Here is a 19,732-nt window from a genome sequence, read left to right as displayed (position 1 = left end):
CTTTCCTAATTTCTCTTTCGGGGTGAATTTTATTTATGAAATACGGAGTGGGGTACGTCCCGGTTTGCAGTAAACGTAGCGTCACTGCCTGAGCCCTGTTCAATTTTACGTGTGGCAGAGGGAATTGCCTACGCCCCAAGTAGTAATATTTAGTGATGTCGTTGTAAGTTAGTAACTGATCTTTATGTTCCCCGGAATGGTAGTGGGCGTCGGTTCGGTTCTGACCGGCACGGCAAGCAAGTCCTCGTGCCAGGTCGTTCGTCACCTCGTTGAGGTTGGGCCGAGTCTCGTCCACTTGTCCCATATGTGCAGGAAACCATCAGATTTCTGTTTTGATAGTTTCGACCTTGTCGATAATTTTAGCCGCAGTCCCAGCTACATAGCCTTTGTCAAAGCTCTTAATTGCTGCTTTGGAATCGCTATAGATGAAAGACCATTTACGGTTCCTGATGGCTAGAGCAATCGCGGCTTGCTCCGCCACCGTGGAATCCTTAGTGAAGATGGTGACGGCGTTTGTTTGTTTAACTTACAAGACATCTACCATTTTAAATAAAAATGCCTCAAGTGTGAATATGTATAATTTTTTGTTTGAGTGAAAATGTATTTGTAAAATTGTGGCTAGCTGCAGAGGAAAAGGCTGAGTTGAAAACGTTTTGTCTGATGCACTACAGCGGTCCACCATTGTCCTTCCTGCCACTGAGTTATTTCTGCTGGCAAAAACAGATGATCTCCAGGGTCTTTGTTTGTAAACAGCAAAATGGTCTATAGACACCTTCATAGAACGTGTTGGTGGGCTAGTTGGTTCTTACTTGCAGGTTTAACAAGCGCGCACCATGGACGGCACAGAAGACGGTAGACTCAAGGCATGTACAGTGCTCAGCGATTGAAATGCAATACTCGGACAGCATGGCGGCTGGTACTTTCTTGCGCCACTGGTGGGTGCTGGTGACACTGAGATGATGCATTTTTGTCACATGAAAGCGAGAATCTTTTTGATGCATTGTAACTGCATTCGGCCTCCTCAGTGATTACCGAGCAATCACCGGTGGCGCGATAAGTGCCGGCCACCATGCCATCTAAGTATTGCGTTTCAATCGCTAAGCACTGTGTACATGCTATATTATGTGTCCTATACACACGATGTTCAAGTGCTTGTATTTTACCTGCCTTCTCTCGTCCAGTCTAATGTGTGCATTTGTTAAACCTGCCTTCAACGATGGCTTCAACGCAATCCAATGGTGCACATCCTGTGAACTTGACAGACTGTAGCAGATGTTTGTTCATGAAGCAGCTTTATTTCAACCAAGGCAAGAAAGAGACGTCACAGGCACTGTCGAGTGGCGTGTCGGTTGGGAAGCTCGAGTAGACGGGCAGGTTACCCGCGTCACATGATGCGGCACTTCCGGTTCTCAACAGCTGCGCCTCTGCTGGACAGTGTGGAGCTTGCGCTCAGGCGAGGCCGGCTGACGACCACGGATGCCGGAGGGGCGGTGGCCGCCTTCTCGGGAGGTTCGGGCGCGTCCGTGTAGACGCGAAAGTAGAGCACTACGCGTGCTCGCCGTTGCGCGGTGCTACTGGCATTGGTGGCCGCCATGATCTCGGACTTTCTGGGCGCCGACGCGTTGATCTTGCTCGGGCCCCGCCCCGATGGGTCGTAGTCCACGGTCAGCGACTCGGCACACAGGACATTGCCGCCTGCGTGGTGACCGACATAACGGTGCCTCTCCGTGTCGCTTGTGCTATCGCTCATACGTGATATGTGTGCGTGTGTCTATCAGTGAAAACAGTTAGTGGAACCGGGAGATTTAACTATTCGTTAGCTACATTCATATAGTTAGTAGCACTCATTATAGCGAAATTGCTTTATTTGACGTATTGCTTAACTTGACAATTTTTTCCTGTTCCAGCCGCAGTGTGAGACCGAGTTGTTCGACGTTTAGAGAAGAAAATTGCACTATAGCTGGTTAGTTTCAGGGTTCTCGTGTCGTGTCCTGCGTACTTTTTAGTTGTCTTACATCTCCCTAGCATTTAGAAATGCTTAAATCTCGGATATTTCGAAAGGCAGTAACACCGTACTTCGCCTGGTACAATGTGCAAAACAAAATATCCGCACGCGAACCCTTGGTTCAGCATACACACTATAACCTCTTTGCATACGTTTTTGTGTGTCAGTCTGCTGAGGTGAAGAACGCTGCGAAGGAGCACTCTGTGCCATGTGCCGGCAGCTCCTTGGGAGTAAGTGAATCACCCGTGGTGATTACCGACAGACTTACGAGGCAGCTGTTTGTGCAGGGTCATCGGCACAGTTTCGCCGCCATCGTCTCGCCACTGCCAAGCGCCGCTTTGTTTTAATCACGGTGGTTTCGATATACGTTTTGCGAGCTCCCGTGCTGTTGGAGTGCACGTATTGCATTATATGGAGGAAAGAAATAAACATTACGTCACGCAGTAAGCCCTATAGGTTATGCAGCCAGACTTCGCAAGCTAGCTCTCCTTGAAGCCGCCCCCTTCGCCTTTTCTCTTTCAAAATGTCAGCCCAACACAGGACCCTGCTCAGCGGACTTGACCCGTGCAGTGGCCTTGGTTTGCGATAGGTTTCAATTGATGCGCACTGTATTGGTTTAGGTGCCTCGCCAACTGTTCTGTACATATTTTCTGCCGATATGTTCGTGCAACTTCAGTCAGTTATATTGCAACACTTATCGTGTTTGCAACGTGAGAGCACAGCCGCTGCTGCAGGTTGCTGTTGCGCATACTCATTGCCTTTTTGGAGAAGGCGTACGCTGAGCGCGGCGGTGGCAGGGGCTAAAAACTTGCCGCAACATATCGCGTGTTGAACTTACTTTTTTTTATTGGGGGGGGGGGGGGGGAGCTTCAATTTCATTCTTCTTCCATGGCACACGACTATTTACTATTTTATGGCTGCCACCTTTAGCGAAATACTCGTTATAACCATGTGACATTTCTCTCAATAACTTCGTTATAACAATGCAAGGTTACATGTAACTGGAAATTTCGTTATTCCTCCATGGCGCACGACTATTTACTATTTCATGACTGCTGCCTTTAGCGAAATACTTGTTATAACCATGCAAGATTACGTGTAACTGGTCGTAACCATGCATGGTTACGACCAGTTGCATTAGCACGTGATTTCAGTTGTAACACGGGCGAACGAGTCTCTTTTCCTGCAACAATAATGCGGCTGCACAGACCCTGCACAGTTCAGCAAATCTGCGCCCAAGCTCTTAAACAGAAATAAGAGGCGGCTTTCCTTCAGTGTTAGCAATATGTGCTTCTTGCGTATAAAGAAGAAAGCACGCAATTAGCGGGCTCTCATTAATATCGGGGTTAATTTGTCCACTCACGCAGGGCGACGCTCCAGAGGCTCATGTTAGCCTTGAGCGCGCGGATGGCCTCTGCGACGGGCAGGTCGCGGCCGTCGCGGCTGAGGGCGGGCATGAACACGTGGTGAGACAGGCACCGGGGAAAGATCAGGCTCGCAAACTCTGCCGCACTCTCGGGAAATGTGCTGTACACGATGCGCAGTACCTTCAGGTAGCGAACCAGCGTGCGCACCTTGCGGGAAAGCGCCGTGCCCGGAGGAACATCTGCGGGTATGCACGCCGCATTTGACGTGTAACAGCTATTAATGAAAAGACTTAACACTTTTCAAACTTTGCGTTAGGCGAAAGTACAAATCAGCGCTGTGAACACACCAGAAAAGAATGCCTGGCCAGTGTACTCCAGGTAGCGCGCTGCAATATACGTAGGTTCCCAGGACATTTGAATGTTTTTACATCAGAGTTGACAGGCCGCCATTGGAATCTGAACCTGGCAACATTTAACGTTAGAACGTTATCTAGTGAAGCGAGTCTAGCAGTGTTATTGGAGGAATTAGAGGGTAGTAAATGGGATATAATAGGGCTCAGTGAGGTTAGGAGGACAAAAGAAGCATATACAGTGCTAAAAAGTGGGCACGTACTGTGCTACCGGGGCTTAGCGGAGAGACGAGAACTAGGAGTCGGATTCCTGATTAAAGGATATAGCTGTTAACATACAGGAATTCTATAGCATTAATGAGAGGGTGGCAGGTCTTGTTGTGAAACTTCATAAGAGGTACAAATTGAAGGTCTTACAGGTCTACGCCCCTACATCCAGTCATGAAGACCAGGAAGTCGAAAGCTTTTATGAAGATGTGGAATCGGTGATGGGTAAAGTCAAAACAAAATACACTATACTGATGGGTGACTTCAATGCCAGGGTAGGCAAGAAGCAGGCTGGAGACAAGTCAGTGGGGGAATATGGCATAGGCTCTAGGAATAGCAGGGGAGAGTTATTAGTAGAGTTTGCAGAACAGAATAATATGCGGATAATGAATACCTTTTTCCGCAAGCGGGTTAGCCGAAAGACTAGAAATGAAATCGACTTCATACTCTGCACTAACCCTGGCATCATACAAGATGTTGACGTGCTCGGCAAGGTGCGCTGCAGTGACCATAGGATGGTAAGAACTCGAATTAGCCTAGACTTTAGGAGGGAACGGAAGAAACTGGTACATAAGAAGCCAATCAATGAGTTAGCGGTAAGAGGGAAACTAGAGGAATTCCGGATCAAGCTACAGTACAGGTATTCGGCTTTAACTCAGAAGAGGACCTTAGTGTTTAAGCAATGAACGACAATCTTATGGGCATCATTAAGGAATGCGCAATAGAAGTCGGTGGTAACTCCGTTAGACAGGAGACCAGTAAGCTATCGCAGAAGACGAAAGATCTGATCAAGAAACACCAATGTATGAAAACCTCTAACCCTACAGCTAGAATAGAACTGGCAGAACTTTCTAACTTAATCAACAAGCGTAAGACAGCTGACATAAGGAACCATAATATGGATAGAATTGAACATGCTCTCAGGAACGGAGGAAGCCCAAAAGCAGTGAAGAAGAAACTAGGAATAGGCAAGAATCAGATGTATGTGTTAAGAGACAAAGCCGGCAATATCGTTACTAATATGGATGAGATAGTTCAAGTGGCCGAGGAGTTCTATAGAGATTTATACAGTACCAGTAGCACCCACGACGATAATGTGAGAGAGAATAGTCTAGAGGAACTTGAAATCCCACAAGTAACGCCAGAAGAAGTAAAGAACGCCTTGGGAGCTATGCAAAGGGGGAAGGCAGTTGGGGAGGATCAGGTAACGGCAGATTTGTTGAAGGATGGTGGGAACATTGTCCTAGAAAGACTGGCCGCCCTGTATACACAATTCCTCATGACCTCGAACGTATTGGAATCCTGGAAGAACGCTAACATAATCCTAATCCATAAGAAAGGGGACGCCAAAGACTTGAAAAATTATAGACCGATCAGCTTACTGTCCGTTGCCTACAAAGTATTTACTAAGGTAATCGCAAATAGAATCAGGAACACCTTTGACTTCTGTCAACCAAAAGACCAGACAGGATTCCATAAAGGCTACTCAACAATAGACCATATTCACACTATCAATCAGGTGATAGAGAAATGTGCGGAATATAACCAACCCTTATATATAGCTTTCATTGATTACGAAAAAGCATTTGATTCAGTCGAAACCTCGGCAGTCATGGAGGCATTACGAAGTCAGGGTGTAGATGAGCCATATGTAAAAATACTGGAAGATATCTATAGCGGCTCCACAGCCACTGTAGTCCTGCATAAAGAAAGCAACAAAATCCCAATAAAGAAAGGCGTCAGGCAGGGAGATACGATCTCTCCAATGCTATTCACAGCATGTTTACAGGAGGTATTCAGAGACCTGGAGTGGGAAGAATTGGGGATTTATAAAAGTTGATGGAGAATACCTTAGTAACTTCCGATTCGCTGATGATATTGCCTTGCTTAGTAACTCAGGAGACCAATTGCAATGCATGCTCACTGACCTGGAGAGGCAAAGCAGAAGGGTGGGTCTGAAAATTAATCTGCAGAAAACTAAAGTAATGTTTAACAGTCTCGGAAGAGAACAGCAGTTTATGATAGGTAGCGAGGCACTGGAAGTGGTAAGGGAATACATCTACTTAGGGCAGGTAGTGACCACGGATCCGGATCATGAGACTGAAATAACCAGAAGAATAAGAATGGGCTGGGGTGCGTTTGGCAGGCATTCTCAAACCATGAACAGCAGGTTGCCACTATCCCTCAAGAGAAAAGTGTACAACAGCTGTGTCTAACCAGTACTCACGTATGGGGCAGAAACCTGGAAGCTTACAAAAAGGGTTCTGCTGAAATTGAGGACGACGCAACGAGCTATGGAAAGAAGAATGATGGGTGTAACGTTAAGGGATAAGAAAAGAGCAGATTGGGTGAGGGAACAAACGTAGGTAAATGACATCTTAGTTGAAATCAAGAAAAAGAAATGGGGCATGGGCCGAACATGTAATGAGGAGGGAAGATAACCGATGGTCATTAAGGGTTACGGACTGGATTCCAAGGGAAGGGAAGCGTAGCAGGGGGCAGCAGAAAGTTAGGTGGACGGATGACATTAAGACGTTTGCAGGGACAACATGGCCACAATTAGTACATGACCGGGGTAGTTGGAGAAGTATGCGAGAGGCCTTTGCTCTGCAGTGGGCGCAACCAGGCTGATGATGACATCAGAGTCTGTGAGGCTCTCATAGGATATGAGTTTCCTTAGCTTTTAAGAAAAAGACAAAAGATTAACAAGACGTAGGCGAAAGACTACGTCTTCTATTTGTCACCGCCCCATTGCAATGATGATGACAACAAATCATCATGTATACTCTTAAAGTTTGGTCTACATACATTCCACTGTAAGTAAGTGGAACATATATTTAAAAAAAAGAGACTTTCCACCTTTTAAAGGAAGCCTATTTGGAAAATTTTCTTGAGCGATTGGCTCTTCAGTAGAGATTACTGTCTTGCTTGTGAGGACGCAATCGACTCCCTCGCGTAACCCTATGTTTTCCCCGCATTGGCACTTCACGTCTCCTGTAATCCGGCTTCCCCGCGTAGCTGTGTGCCCCCAGTAGTCGGTGTATTGTGGTGCATTACGAGAGGTGGCGCCACTGTTTCAATGCTTGCGCTACCTAGCGGCGTGAATATGCTCGAGCGCATCTCGAGCGTAAAAGGAACGAGCCTGCTCCTTTTTGAGCTTGGTGTCTGCGGTGCGTGCGGACGCAGGAACCCGGCGTCCGGACCGCGGGAGCGTCCCGCGAGAGCCTTCGGAACGGGACACAGCGGGATGGAAGAGCGCGCCACCGTTCGCGTGACTGTAAACGCGAACCTGTACGGCACGAGGCGACTATATTCGCTTGGTGTCCTATCGCGGGAAGTAGACTTCCTCGATTCGTCTGCGCCCACCGACATGTTCCATTGGTTGTATTTCGGCTAGGTAGCACTGGTGTATGTATAAAATGGCGCAGTAAATGCCCTTTTGATTGTTTGCGCTCCTGTGTTGTCGCTCCTTTGTCCCAAGAGCATTTTTTGAGACATCACAAACTACATTAAGTTTCAGTAAAAGAACATTTTGCAGAAACGTTGCCAAAACGCGGCTGTGTTGTTTCGGGCGACGCAGACAGACACCCTGGAGCCTACACCCCTATAACGATAGCCAGAGCAGAAGTGTTCACTACTACGCCAAACGTGCGTATACTTTACTTCCCAGCGCAGATCTCGTAGATGGCGTGTGGCAAAATGTTTTATTAACATTTGCGCTCCGAAATTGTCGCGCGCGACTTGTGAAGGCTCACCGATCTTGGCCTTGACGAAGAGCGTCTGCAGGTTGTACAGCTTGAGAGGGCTCTCGCTCTGCAGCCACTGGGAGGCCCGCTTGAGCACGCACGTGAAGTCCTCGAAGGCGTAGTCGTCCAGCGGCTTCGGCACCACGTCGCGCACCTCTGCCGCACAAGGTCGGATGCGATGTTCGCGTCAACTCAAACGAATGCCTTGAATATGTCTAATAATTGCCAACAAAAACGTATTGTGCCACAAGATCGTCACCCTTTTCGGCGACAAACGATTTGTAATGGCGGAGCCTGTTGGTGCGCAATGGTGTAGCCAGCATACTTTATTAGGGGGGGGGGGGGGCGCACGCCTTTTGTACGCATGACTGTGTCTGTGATCTTCATTGACGCTACGCAGTTGAATGCGAATTCTCTGCACAGCTGGACAGGCCGTGTAATCTTGCTAATGAGCTTGCATGTTTCTACTAATCTTCCTGTCCTTCTTTGTACGTGCGTTAGCGCTGAATACACTATCTTCTCCAGAAATAACGCACAAACTAGTACTTCGCTTACGTTCGTTAGCGTTATTAGTCACTCGGGAGTGTTCTGTTATGGCTAAGATCTATTCCAAGCCTAAAAGAAACCCGAGGAACTAGGGCGCAGTTCGAACAGCGCGCTCAATGTGCAGTCGTTTGTCATTGGTCGCCGCTGCTCTGAGCGCAGGCATTGCGACGCAACCAAACCGCATTCGCTTTCGGCAGCGCATTGGCTTGTGAGGGCGTCAGCGGCCGGGGGGGAGGGGAGAAGCGTGACGTCACGCACCCCGCACGCCTCCGCAAGTATGTGTGGAGCAAAATGCAGGAACACAAGCTTGTACCGCGCCCTTTCCACACTTCGTCCATACTACCATACAGTATACACTGCCGCTACTGCTACTTTGTGCGCTCTTCGCCGAACGGACAGACGTAAACATTACGCCATCGCCAACGCTGTTCGAATTGCGATGCTCGTTTTGGATACATTGTGAGAGCTTACGGATGGATTACTGTTCAAACGGCGAGGTGAAACGTAAATAAAATAAATATTAATTGATAGTGTCAAACTGCTGGTATACTTTACCAAAATGAGATGTTGGCTACTCCGCAAGCATAGGTAGCGTGGCCGAGCGGTCTAAGGCGCTGGTTTAAGGCACCAGTCTCTTCGGGGGCGTGGGTTCGAATCCCACCGCTGCCAAAATTTTTTTTTCTTTTTCAGAAACGACAGGTTTTGTAGAATGAACTCTAAATAAAAAAAAGTGCATAAAATAATCAACATCCGATCCGAATGGCAGAGAACGAACTCTGAGCGGAATTAAACTTTGAAATAATACGGGCGGCGTTACGAGTTGCGCCTGTTGATTGTTAATCGTTCGTTACACGGCAACAGTGCAGAAAAGTTTAGCCATAGAGAGCACGCATACTTCCAGCAATACGTTTTTACAACCGGTGGAGAGGTCCCCATAACAAAACAATAAAAACCATGAGTTGACAACCGCTTCTCGTGTCGCTATCGAAACCACCGCCACTGCGCAATTTTCTCACACTGTTGTGGGAAGGGTGAGGAGTTTCAATACAAGGAAGCACCTGAACCACGCGAAGACGAGGACATGCATTATTTGCTGGAGCGTGTATAATGCATGTTCTCTTTGCCGCTGCATTCTTGGCCGGCCACCGACTGTGCACTCGAGCCTCGTTATAGCGAAACGGGTTAAATCGAGCTAATTAATATGACGAAATAGACCCAAATTTTCCTTAGTATTTCCGTAAACAATATGTGGATTTGAAATCTCGCTTTGATGAAGTCAAATATGCTATATATATATAAGCGACCATAATAAGTACTTCTGGCGCGTTTCACGTAATTTAGGCGGAAATCCGCTACGCGCGACGTTGCTAATATTAGAGAGTTTTAGATTAGGGCACGCAAGCGGGAGCTTGCGTACTCAAGAACTACGGGCGACGCTACTAAGCATGCGCAAACCCAGACGTAGGAGTCTGCGCATGCGCAGTACCATCGCCCCTATAGCTTTTGCGTACGCAAGCCGCTTGCGTCCCCTGATCTAAAACTCTCTAATAACTCGATCGTCTGATGCGACAGTTCCTAACACCCGCGCGCTCATTCTAGGCCTTACTCTAATTTGGCAGGGGCTCAGCCACACGTCTCAGCCACCTGGCATGTGTTTCATTTGCTTTCGCGGTCCTTCCGCGGGGGCGCGGCCGGCTGTTGTCGTGCCTTCGTCGGATTCATCGTCGTCTTCGGCATCGGAATCATCATAATAATTTTTATGTCCGCTAGAGGACGAAGGCTTTCTCCAATTATTCCCCCCTTGCGCCAGTTGACCAAATGTGTTACACCTGCAAATTTCCAGACTTCAGCACACTACCCAATTCTTTGCAGTTCTCGACCTGCGCTTCCCTTGCCTTGGCTACCCACATTCTGCAACTCCAATAAACCACAGGTTATCTCTTCTACGCGTCGCATGCACTTCCCAGCCCCATCTTTTTTCCTTCCTGAAATAGCCAACTGAAACAGCTGCTGCCCCCGTTCGCTTTCTAATCGATTTTAGCGTGATCGTAGCGTGATCGATCGCCGATTTTTTTCTCAAGCTTCGTTGTTAATCTCGGAGTTTCTGCCTCATAAGTTAGTACCAGCAGAAAGCCGTTGTAGACTCAAGCAACAGCGCTTACATTTCCTTCTCAATCTGCTCATTTACAGCCAACCGCCGCGCAGTATATAGCAGTGCGCCGGGTATTTTTGAACGTGTTGCTGCGCTACTCAAGTCATTATTGCGACACACCTCCTTCTGTTACTCGCGCGCTGACCGGCTGGCCGGTTCTTCTATAAAACCGCGAACGCACGCCGCCTACGATACCTGTGGTTTCCGTTCAATTCGCCGAAGGTTTCCTAACCTCTCGCTGCCCCGACGCTCACGCATATCCTTTTCGTTTTTTCCCTGCCGCCATCCCACTCTCCCGCTCTTGTACCCTCGTCTTACAAACCATGCCTAGAGTCGTCAAGCAACAGTGCTTATTTTCCTTTCAATCTGCTCCTTTACAGCCAGCCGCAGCCTACTAAGACCGCGCACCTGACACCAACCTACTAACCCGTTTAGGTTAGTTTTAACAGCTTAATAGGTTGACGACGATATGTCTTCCCATGGAAACGTTGGCCAACCTTTCTGAGGCACCTTATCTCCGTTTGTAACTCTTATACTTCTAATGGGTGGCGTGCCCTGTGAGTGGCTCACCTAGACGAACGCTTAGAAGCTGACTGCCAATCATGAATTCTTGTTCTCTTGCGAGGGCACTGAACAGTGCCTTTGTCTTCTGCATATTAATATTCAACACCGCTGACACTTTGCCGGTTAAGGTCCTAATTTATTTTGTGTAAGTCATCGCCAGCATTGCTGCACAGGGCAAAGTCATCAGCAAACCGTGGGTTGCTTAGATATTCGCCGCTGATCTTCACTTCTAATCCTTCTCAGCCTAATAGCATGAATACTTCTAAGCATACGGTGGAGAAATCGGCTCCTTGCCTGGCCCTTTTCTTGATCGGTATCTTTCCGTTTTCTTTTTTCTTTTTTTTTTTGCGGAGAATTAAGGCATCTGTACGCGGAGTCTGTAGATATTTGCCAATATACTCACGCACGCTTCATGCGCTAGTTGAATATGTAAAGCCTCCATTACTACTGGTATCTCTATACTGAATCAATTGACTTTTCGTAATCTATAAGAGTCATATAGCTTCATCTTATCTGGCAGTTACTCGCCCCCTATACCCCTTTCCTCTCTGCTGGCAGGCAATGTTGACCATGGGGCGGACAACGGTTATAACGAAATAATTAATATAAGAGTACTTACGGCTTCCACCTCAACTTCGCTATAGCGCGAAATAATTCTTGCCTCCCTGCTCAACTTCGCTATACCGAGGTTTCACTGTAGTTCGAACCGGAATGAAGAGCGGGCCGCCTTTCCAACTGGTACGGGTCACGTGGCACTCACGTATCCTTTCTCGAGTGGGCAGGCTGCTTCCCGCTCAACTTCGCTATACCGAGGTTTCACTGCATAGTTCGAACCGGAATGAAGAGCCGGCCGCCTTTCCAATTGGTACGGGTCACGTGGCACTCACGTATCCTTTCTCGAGTGGGCAGGCTGCTTCCCGCTCAACTTCGCTATACCGAGGTTTCACTGTATAGTTCGAACCGGAATGAAGAGCCGGCCGCCTTTCCAACTGGTACGGGTCACGTGGCACTCACGTATCCTTTCTCGAGTGGGCAGGCCCCTGTAGAAGAAGATGCGCAGGCTGAAGAGTTGGAAGTAGCCGAAGCCGTCCCCCTGGGCCACGTCGCGGCGCATCTTCTCGGGTTGGCGGACGTCGCGCGACTCGACTCCGATGACCTTGCCCGGGACGGGCCTCGCGCCGGTCGCCTGCTCGGCGTTGAACCTCTCCAGCAGGTCGGGCACCGTCTCGTAACGGATGCAGCCGGCCGGCTTCTCCACCAGCTGCGGCTCCAGGTCGAGGTAGCCCAGCTCCACGCCACCGTTGACGTGTGCTTCGCAAGGGAACAGCCACACCCTGCGACCGCCGAGGCGGCTCCCCGCTCGATTGACGCTTGCAGACACAGACAAACATACATACATACATACATACATACATACATACATACATACATACATACATACATACATACATACATACAGACAGACAGACAGACAGACAGATCTCATCATCACCGTCGTCATCATCATCATCATCAGTGTAGCGTAAATGAACTATGAGGGCTAGGGCTAGATTGACCGACTACTGGCTGGCTGGAGCCTCGCCGATATAACCTAAATAATAAGCTAGAACCAATTCATAACCACGCCACTTGCTTTAATCTATGTTTAACTCACTCGCTCTCACTCACTCACTCACTCACTCACTCACTCACTCACTCACTCACTCACTCACTCACTCACTCACTCACTCACTCACTGTGAGCGCATATTACTGTTTGTATATTCGTTGTGACGTCGTCTGCGTCGTTTGCCCTGTTACTATAGGAAGGTTCGGCAAGATGTTGGCTTGGGCTAGTTGGCTAGACGCGAATCTACGCTGTTTGTGTAACTTATTCCGCGCGTCTGCGCTTTTCGCCGCATTGAACGAAAGCTGAATGCAGCACATAGCTTGGAACTCTCGAGCCTTTCTGCAGACACAGCAGCGGTCGACGCTGTCCGCGTGCCTTGCCTGAGCCCGTCGCCGTAGTAGTGCTTCTGCGCCGACTGGCTTGTGCGGTCTTCGTCCGAACGGGAAGAACGGTATCCCTTCGCTTCCCCCGAAGAGGAAGAGGAAGCCGGATCCCTGTCCCTGAACTTGAACTGCACCGTCTCCATGGAGACCACACGGTAGCCGCAGATCTGCCGGTACCAGTCGCTGGCGCGCTCCACTACGTCCCTGCGCCACATCGCGGTGGTTGGGACGATGTCGATTTAACCATCATCATCGTCGGCACCCCCGTCTGTGTACATTGCGTATGATGGCTTCTCCCACGCAATCTCTAATTACCTCTGTCTTGCACCATCCGACTCCATCCTATAGATATGCCTACAGTTTCCCTATAGTAACGTCATCTTACCACTTAATTCCCTGCTTTCCTCTATGACATTTCCCTTTCCTAGGACCCGTTCCGTAACAGTACGTTAAATATTAGTCTAATGTACCGTAACTCACTCTACTTACTAGTACGTAAGCGAAATTTGGTTATCTACTCAGAACATTACATGATTTGCGAATCTTCACTTTGTCTTAGCAAATGTATAGAATATTAGCGTGTTTCGCTTGCCGTGTAACCCGTACTGCTCCCTTTTGAACTGTCGCTTTGGGAACAGCTGCCACTACAGAAGGTGTCGCCCAAATAATGCTAGTCATGATGTCATTGACCCTTTCCCAAACCGCACTAGGACAAAAGCACGGCTTTCGAGATTGCAACGGTTTCCGTTACAGTGTCGTCGTCGTGGCGTGCGGCAGGACACCATCTTCCGGGTGGTTGTCGTCCGATAAAAAAAAAGTATCAAAGGAATATACGTCCGTTGCATTGCGCGCTTCCCGAAGCTAGTCGTGCACGGTATGCAATATTTGTGAAGGGCGCCAGTGTGTTTTATAATCTCCACCATAACGTTACAAGAGCAGCGGAGAAATTCCGCAGTACTGCACTATAAGCACGCGTAAGCATGCCCCCAAATTTAAGTTGGCCCACGTCCAAATTTAGGTTCGCACACCCCCAAATTTCAAGTTAACCCACTCTCAAATTTCAATTGGCCCAATGTATATATAAGCTTCCTCAAGTTATTTTGCTCTCTCGCCTGTGCATATGGCACAGCACCTTCGGATCACACCGAAGCACCTCGCGCCACTTCGCTTCGTAGCAGACAACGGATTCGCTTTCCGCATGATCGACATGTGCGTGACGTCACCATAATACGCGTACGCAGCCCGAGGCGATGGCGTCACCCAGGCGGCGACCAATCGCTGCTCGCAGAGTGAATTCCACGGAAACCGAATCATTACAGGATACGGCAACGAGCGCACTCGTCATTGCCAAGGCAAGTTGTTTTGATGAGAACGATCGAGTCGGATTAGACGAAGACGAGCTCATTCATTGAAAAGCGTACATCAAAATAAGGGTCCTCTCCTGTTGCGTAGTTCTTGCAAGTGTCACCGTCTTGCCCGTTAGCCTTTAAATTGGGTACTTCAAGGTGAGATGTGCGATGGCAGCCTAAGAGATGCATATAACTGGCACGGTCTCTGCCATCTCCCGAAGCACAGGTATTTCACTGTTACGCAAGCTCGCCAGCTGCTCGCTGTGCACTGTCGAAGATTTCTAGGCGGACGCAAAGCATGCGAATTTCGTACTCACTCAAACCCTTGAAACTCCAGGAGACTCGTGGTCTTGGAACGACGCACAAGGGGCAGAAACTCGTAGTAGAGCAAACCGGGCACCACGTCTTGACCCTTGTCTTCTTCTGACGCGTTCGACTTGTTGACCGTTTGCAACGAGAGCCGAGACGACCCGCTCGCCTTGGACGACGTTAACGACGCGCTTTGCGCCATGTCGACCTTAGTAGAGCGCGCGAACAGTTCAGTCACGACCCCGACCTTATCGACGTCTGTTTCAGGTCGTCCGATTCGGACCTCCTGGCAACAGTGTCTTCTGCTTCAGGTCAACTTCAGGCCTCGTGGAAACGGCGTCTTCTGCTTCAGATGGACTCCGGGCCTCCTAGCAACAGTGTCTTCTGCTTCAGGTCAACTTCAGGAGCAATAGTGACGTTTCATTCAGGCCACCCGCTTTATTGGCCTGCTAGAAAGAGCGGCAACGCCCTTGCTGAAGACAGAACGAAAGCGTTTCCTCCCGGCTTGTCGTTTCGATAGCGCGGATGCTAATTACTGGCGAAGATACCTGTCCAGGTCGCACGCGATGGTGACGTCGTGAGGTGCCCAAGAGGGTTCACGACGAGTGTATCAGTCCTGCGATTCAGCTCTCGTCGTAGGCGAAGGAAAGTCACTCGATGGTACAGCCGCCGTTCTTCGAAACAACGCCTGCGTGGAAGTCCGCATGCAGAGACGACGCGCGCGGACGATCCTTCGTTCTTTTCTCGTCAAGGTGCGAAGACCCACACGGGCTGCCGCATTCCGTCCTTGATGCACAAGGGCCGCTTGCTCGCTTTGAGCAGATTTCCCGCTGCCAAGACCTGGAACGGCGGTACCGCACGGAAGCCAGGAGAAGCTGCCGCGACGAAGATGCGCGCGATTCGTACTTTCTGTTCTCTTCTTCGTTGAACGGAGCACCTTTCCTGCGCTAAAACTGAACATCGAAGAAAGGAAACGAAAAAATATTATTTATTTATTTATTTGACATACCCATCGTAGAGGCATTCTCCTATCATTAAAAGAATTAATGACTTCTGAGGGAGATCGAACGAACCTCACTGAATAAATTTTTTTGACCGATACAAGATTTGTTTGAGAAAGTCAACAGCTCATTAATATAACGTACAGAAATGTATAGTTTGAAAGAAACTGGGGGTCTTAAAGGGACACTGAAGGCAAATAATAAGTCGGTGTGGACTGTTTACATACCATTTTAGAAACCTAGCAACGCTTGTTTCGTGCCAAGAAAGGACTACGAGAAAATTGCATCTGAATGGTCCGAATACCTTTTTCGAAATTCGAATCTCCCGCCGCCCTAACGAGGGAGTGGTGACGTTGTATACGCCATCACCACTTCTTGCTGTCGGCGGTGAGTAAAACGGTGCCCGACAGAGCGGCGGATTCGTCGCTGCAGCTGCTTTTTGGTCAAGTGGTATAGACCGTTCAGGCACTGCTGTGCGTGTTCTTCTTTTTGTTTTTCGTGTTTCTAGCGCGTAGACTTACTGATTCACGGTGCTTAACGTCTCATAACAACACTCTGGTCATGAGAAGCACCGTAGGGGAGGGCTCCGAAATAATGCTCCGAAATAACGCTCCGAAATAACGCTGACTACCTCACCAATTAAGTTGCACGACTGATTTTTCAGCGGGAACGCGTAGGTATCAAAAACAAGCAAACAAACAAACAAGAATAGTATACACCGCGTGGCCTGGAGAATGCAACACTTATATTCATTTCCTTGCTGCATTTTGTGCGGCGGCGCCTCGCCGTCTGTTGCAAAAATAATTCGTCCATGGACTACTTGGTACGTTGACCTTGAAACCCGACTTCCTGCAACGCGGATGAACAGCACACATACAAACAACGTAGACGGTCTCCCGTCTAAGTCGTTTACCTATACGACCTGCTCATTCCCGCTGCATAAACTCGAGTTTCAAGATTACCTTCATCGTCCTGTCCACGAGGGAAGATGAAAGTGAGAGAAAGGAAAGGTCGTGTTTCACGCGCCGGGGTCTATAGTTATAGCGACCTTCTAAGGACGAAATTGTGCAACACAACCGTCGGCGTCCCAGCTACGTTCTACAGCGACTATTCGCGCCTACAGTGTTTTCAGAACGACCCCTAACACAGCTAGTTCTCATGGCTAGGGCCACCGTTAGAGCGTCGATGGAGCTTCGCCGTCATAACTGCGTATCTCGCACAGGCGATGCGCTACTGCGCTTCCATCCCTGCGGCTGCATCGTCTTAAGAATTCTTCAGATAAAAGCGTTAGGAGCCAATGCGAACTCGATTCAGCGACCCTCGTGAGCATTACTGATCCACGGGAATGTTGTGTGGAAACAGCCAAGTTTCATTCGGTATGGCTAATTTTGATTCTCTATCCATGAAAATTTTGAGCAGAGAAACTTGGTCTTTTTGTAGAATTTCCATTTCGAGAGGGACACGCATTCTGGTTGGACATTTTTAGATGTCACAACGTGTTGTTAGCAAAACTAGATTAACCTGCATGATATAGTCCACTACTAATTAATGCACTATGTCTGATCAAAGGCTGTATTTGCTAAATTCTTGGTCGGCATTGTGCGCGTGATCCATGACGCAGTGCATTGACGCCTCAAAAGCCTCTGTAGCATGAAATTCAAGAACGAAATTTTACTGCACTGCAGTATAATGCATTCGTTCTCAAAGTGAATTATGCTCAGTGAAACCTTATGACCGCTACATATTTTCATAATTTCCACGCTCAGTGCTGAAGACGCATGAAAATTTGAAATGCCTTGTAAGTTCCATGCCCAAAAGCTCTCACAGGCATGTGTGTAGCTGTATGTAACGCTTTTGCTCGAAAAGCAATACAAATGAGAAGCAAGCTCACAGTTCAAACATAAAGTTTTAATTCGTGAACATATATACCAGTACTTGTAGAGACGATTCCTATTCAAATTTGCAAACATTGCTTTTGAAGCGTCACAAATGTAGGAAAACCAGTAACCTGCAACTAAAATGTTCAAACCGTCAGAACACATTTTATTAGTGTGCAACCCACAAACACTAACACTGCAGTCTACAATGCTGCCAGTTAAAAGTGGGCTGTACTACTAAGGACCTAATCGAGTATATCCGAGCTCCAACTACGTAGCACCCAGCAATTTACTGACAGCCCATCAACATCAGATGTGAAGAAAGTACACAGTCATAAATTATTCCCCACTTACTCCGACAGAATTGAAATCAGCCCTGCTTCAAGTGCAACAAAATACTGCCCTAGGACTTGACCAATTCGCAAATGGACCACAGAATAATAATAAAATTTCCTTTATTTTTCATCATGAAAATGAGGGAGGCTGGGGAAAAAAATCTTCGAATATCCGACTAGTCGCGATCCTTGACCGCCGCCCGCTCGACTTGCAGAAAAGAACGCAACAGTACACCATTGCGAGGAACGGTGATACTGCCGCCGTACCCTAATGCTGTTGCTGACTGTTGTTACGTTCGACCGGCGGGGGCTGGCGATATTCGTGGAAGCGACCGACGTAAAGGCGCCACCATGTCTGCTGCGACGACTCGCTTTGAAAGGACGGCAATACGTCAGTCCCCAGCCCATGGGCGCCACCATGGCTGCCGCGGCGACTCGTTTTGTAAGGAGGACAACGCGTCGACTCAACAGGACATCGGCGCCACCATGGCTGCGGCGGCGGAGCACGTATCGTTAGTGTGTACGCCGTCACCCGCACGGTCTGTTTGGAGCAGGGGAGCTCCTGGAAGATATTTTGCGCTGCCGTCTCACGCAGCTTAGAAGTCGTCAGTCAATGGACAGACGCGGCGGCCATTGTTTGCGGAGTCGACTCTGGGATAATGAGGCGCCTGCTCGGGGCAGCGCCGTACGTGTCGGCGAGAACCCTCTCACCTCGGCGTGGTCAGTGCAACCTGTGTGGAAGTGAGTGCGTAAACCCTCCCCCCCAAAGGCGGGTCGGCTACGATGACTTTGGACGCCCCGAGTTGGTCGACGGTGAACTGCCGTTTTCCCTCACCTAGGGATCTAGGGAGGACAGAGTGTATTTAAGGAGCCGTTGGCGGCTCCTCAGGGTGTATTCCTCTTTCAGTCATGTTAGGCTGACGAACTGTAACGTTCTCATGTAGATACTGTAAATAAATCCCATATTCCTCGTTCTCGATGAGAACAAGTCTCTCCCTTCAACAACGTCCTCAGCGTGGATAAGTTGGACGGGCCAGCTACCATCTATTTCATGCCCGACTTCAACCATCACACTGTGCTGTCGCGAACTGACACGCGATCACCTCCGAATGTCACAAAGGCAAGCACCTACGGCACGCACCCAACAAGCAGACCATGCAGATACAGCGACTGAGAGCGAAGCGATAGGGGTGATAGGCAGTGGCGTAGCAACAGGGGGGGCCAGGGGGCCGTGGGCCTCGGGTGCAAGGGACCAACGGGGGGGGGGGTGTCATATACGTCTGAAGACACCCTTTCCTCCGGCTATACCCGGGGGGGGGGATGACAGAAGACCTATGGGCCCCGGGTGCCAGACGACCTAGCTACGCCACTGGTGATAGGGGTAATATGGGTAAGTTAGGGTAAGTTGCAGCGCCGCGGCATGCGGTGGCAGTTCGATCAACTAAAAGAAACTGTACAAGCAAAAGCTAATCTAGTTGGTAATTTTTAGCGGAGGTCGTGCTCGCGACATCACATGGAAGTTGAGTTCTCTGCTACTTGCAGTATTGTGCGAGTTTCGAGAGCCAGTAAAACCAGCGCAGCACTATATGCGATAACGAAGCTGCTGAACCGAGAAAGCGTGGGCGGCGCAGAGTCGAGCGAAAACGAAGCCTTTCGACCGGCCGCGTCTTGAGTGAGTGAGTGAGTGAATAAACTTTTATTTGGTCGAGCAAAGCGCGATAAAACGCGCACCCGGCTAATCCCACGACGGGACTGACAGATGTCAAGGGTAATTTCATTGAGCTTTCTTTTTTTCTAAAAAATGAAATAGCATTTTATTTCGTCTTATAATACAATACAATGATGTTTTTTTGCAACGAGTGGTTGAGCGCTA

The 19,732-nt window shown here is 48.8% G+C and overlaps 2 protein-coding genes and 1 non-coding gene across 3 annotated transcripts; 1 reads left to right on the top strand and 2 right to left on the bottom strand.

Moving 5' to 3' along the window:
* Positions 1-1,281: 1,281 nt before the first annotated feature.
* On the bottom strand, positions 1,282-12,322 carry LOC142558128 (uncharacterized). The gene is made up of 4 exons (XM_075670285.1): positions 12,012-12,322; positions 7,745-7,891; positions 3,369-3,611; positions 1,282-1,695 (listed from the first exon to the last, which is right to left on the bottom strand). The coding sequence occupies exons 1-4, from the start codon at positions 12,109-12,111 to the stop codon at positions 1,385-1,387; spliced, it is 801 nt and encodes a 266-aa protein (XP_075526400.1). The 5' UTR covers positions 12,112-12,322; the 3' UTR covers positions 1,282-1,384.
* Positions 8,869-8,950, top strand: TRNAL-AAG (transfer RNA leucine (anticodon AAG)). The gene has a single exon. It is a non-coding gene; the product is annotated as a tRNA-Leu (tRNA).
* A 506-nt stretch (positions 12,323-12,828) lies between the features above and the next one.
* Positions 12,829-15,233, bottom strand: LOC142558490 (uncharacterized). Its single transcript, XM_075670621.1, has 2 exons — positions 14,655-15,233; positions 12,829-13,192 (listed from the first exon to the last, which is right to left on the bottom strand). The coding sequence occupies exons 1-2, from the start codon at positions 14,846-14,848 to the stop codon at positions 12,829-12,831; spliced, it is 558 nt and encodes a 185-aa protein (XP_075526736.1). The 5' UTR covers positions 14,849-15,233.
* Between the last annotated feature and the right edge of the window lie 4,499 nt (positions 15,234-19,732).

Source organism: Dermacentor variabilis, chromosome 9, assembly GCF_050947875.1.
Source record: "Dermacentor variabilis isolate Ectoservices chromosome 9, ASM5094787v1, whole genome shotgun sequence".
NCBI classification, from domain to species: Eukaryota; Metazoa; Arthropoda; class Arachnida; order Ixodida; family Ixodidae; genus Dermacentor; species Dermacentor variabilis.
Note: the sequence above shows the minus strand (reverse complement) of the source record. Positions and strands in the feature narration are given on the sequence as shown.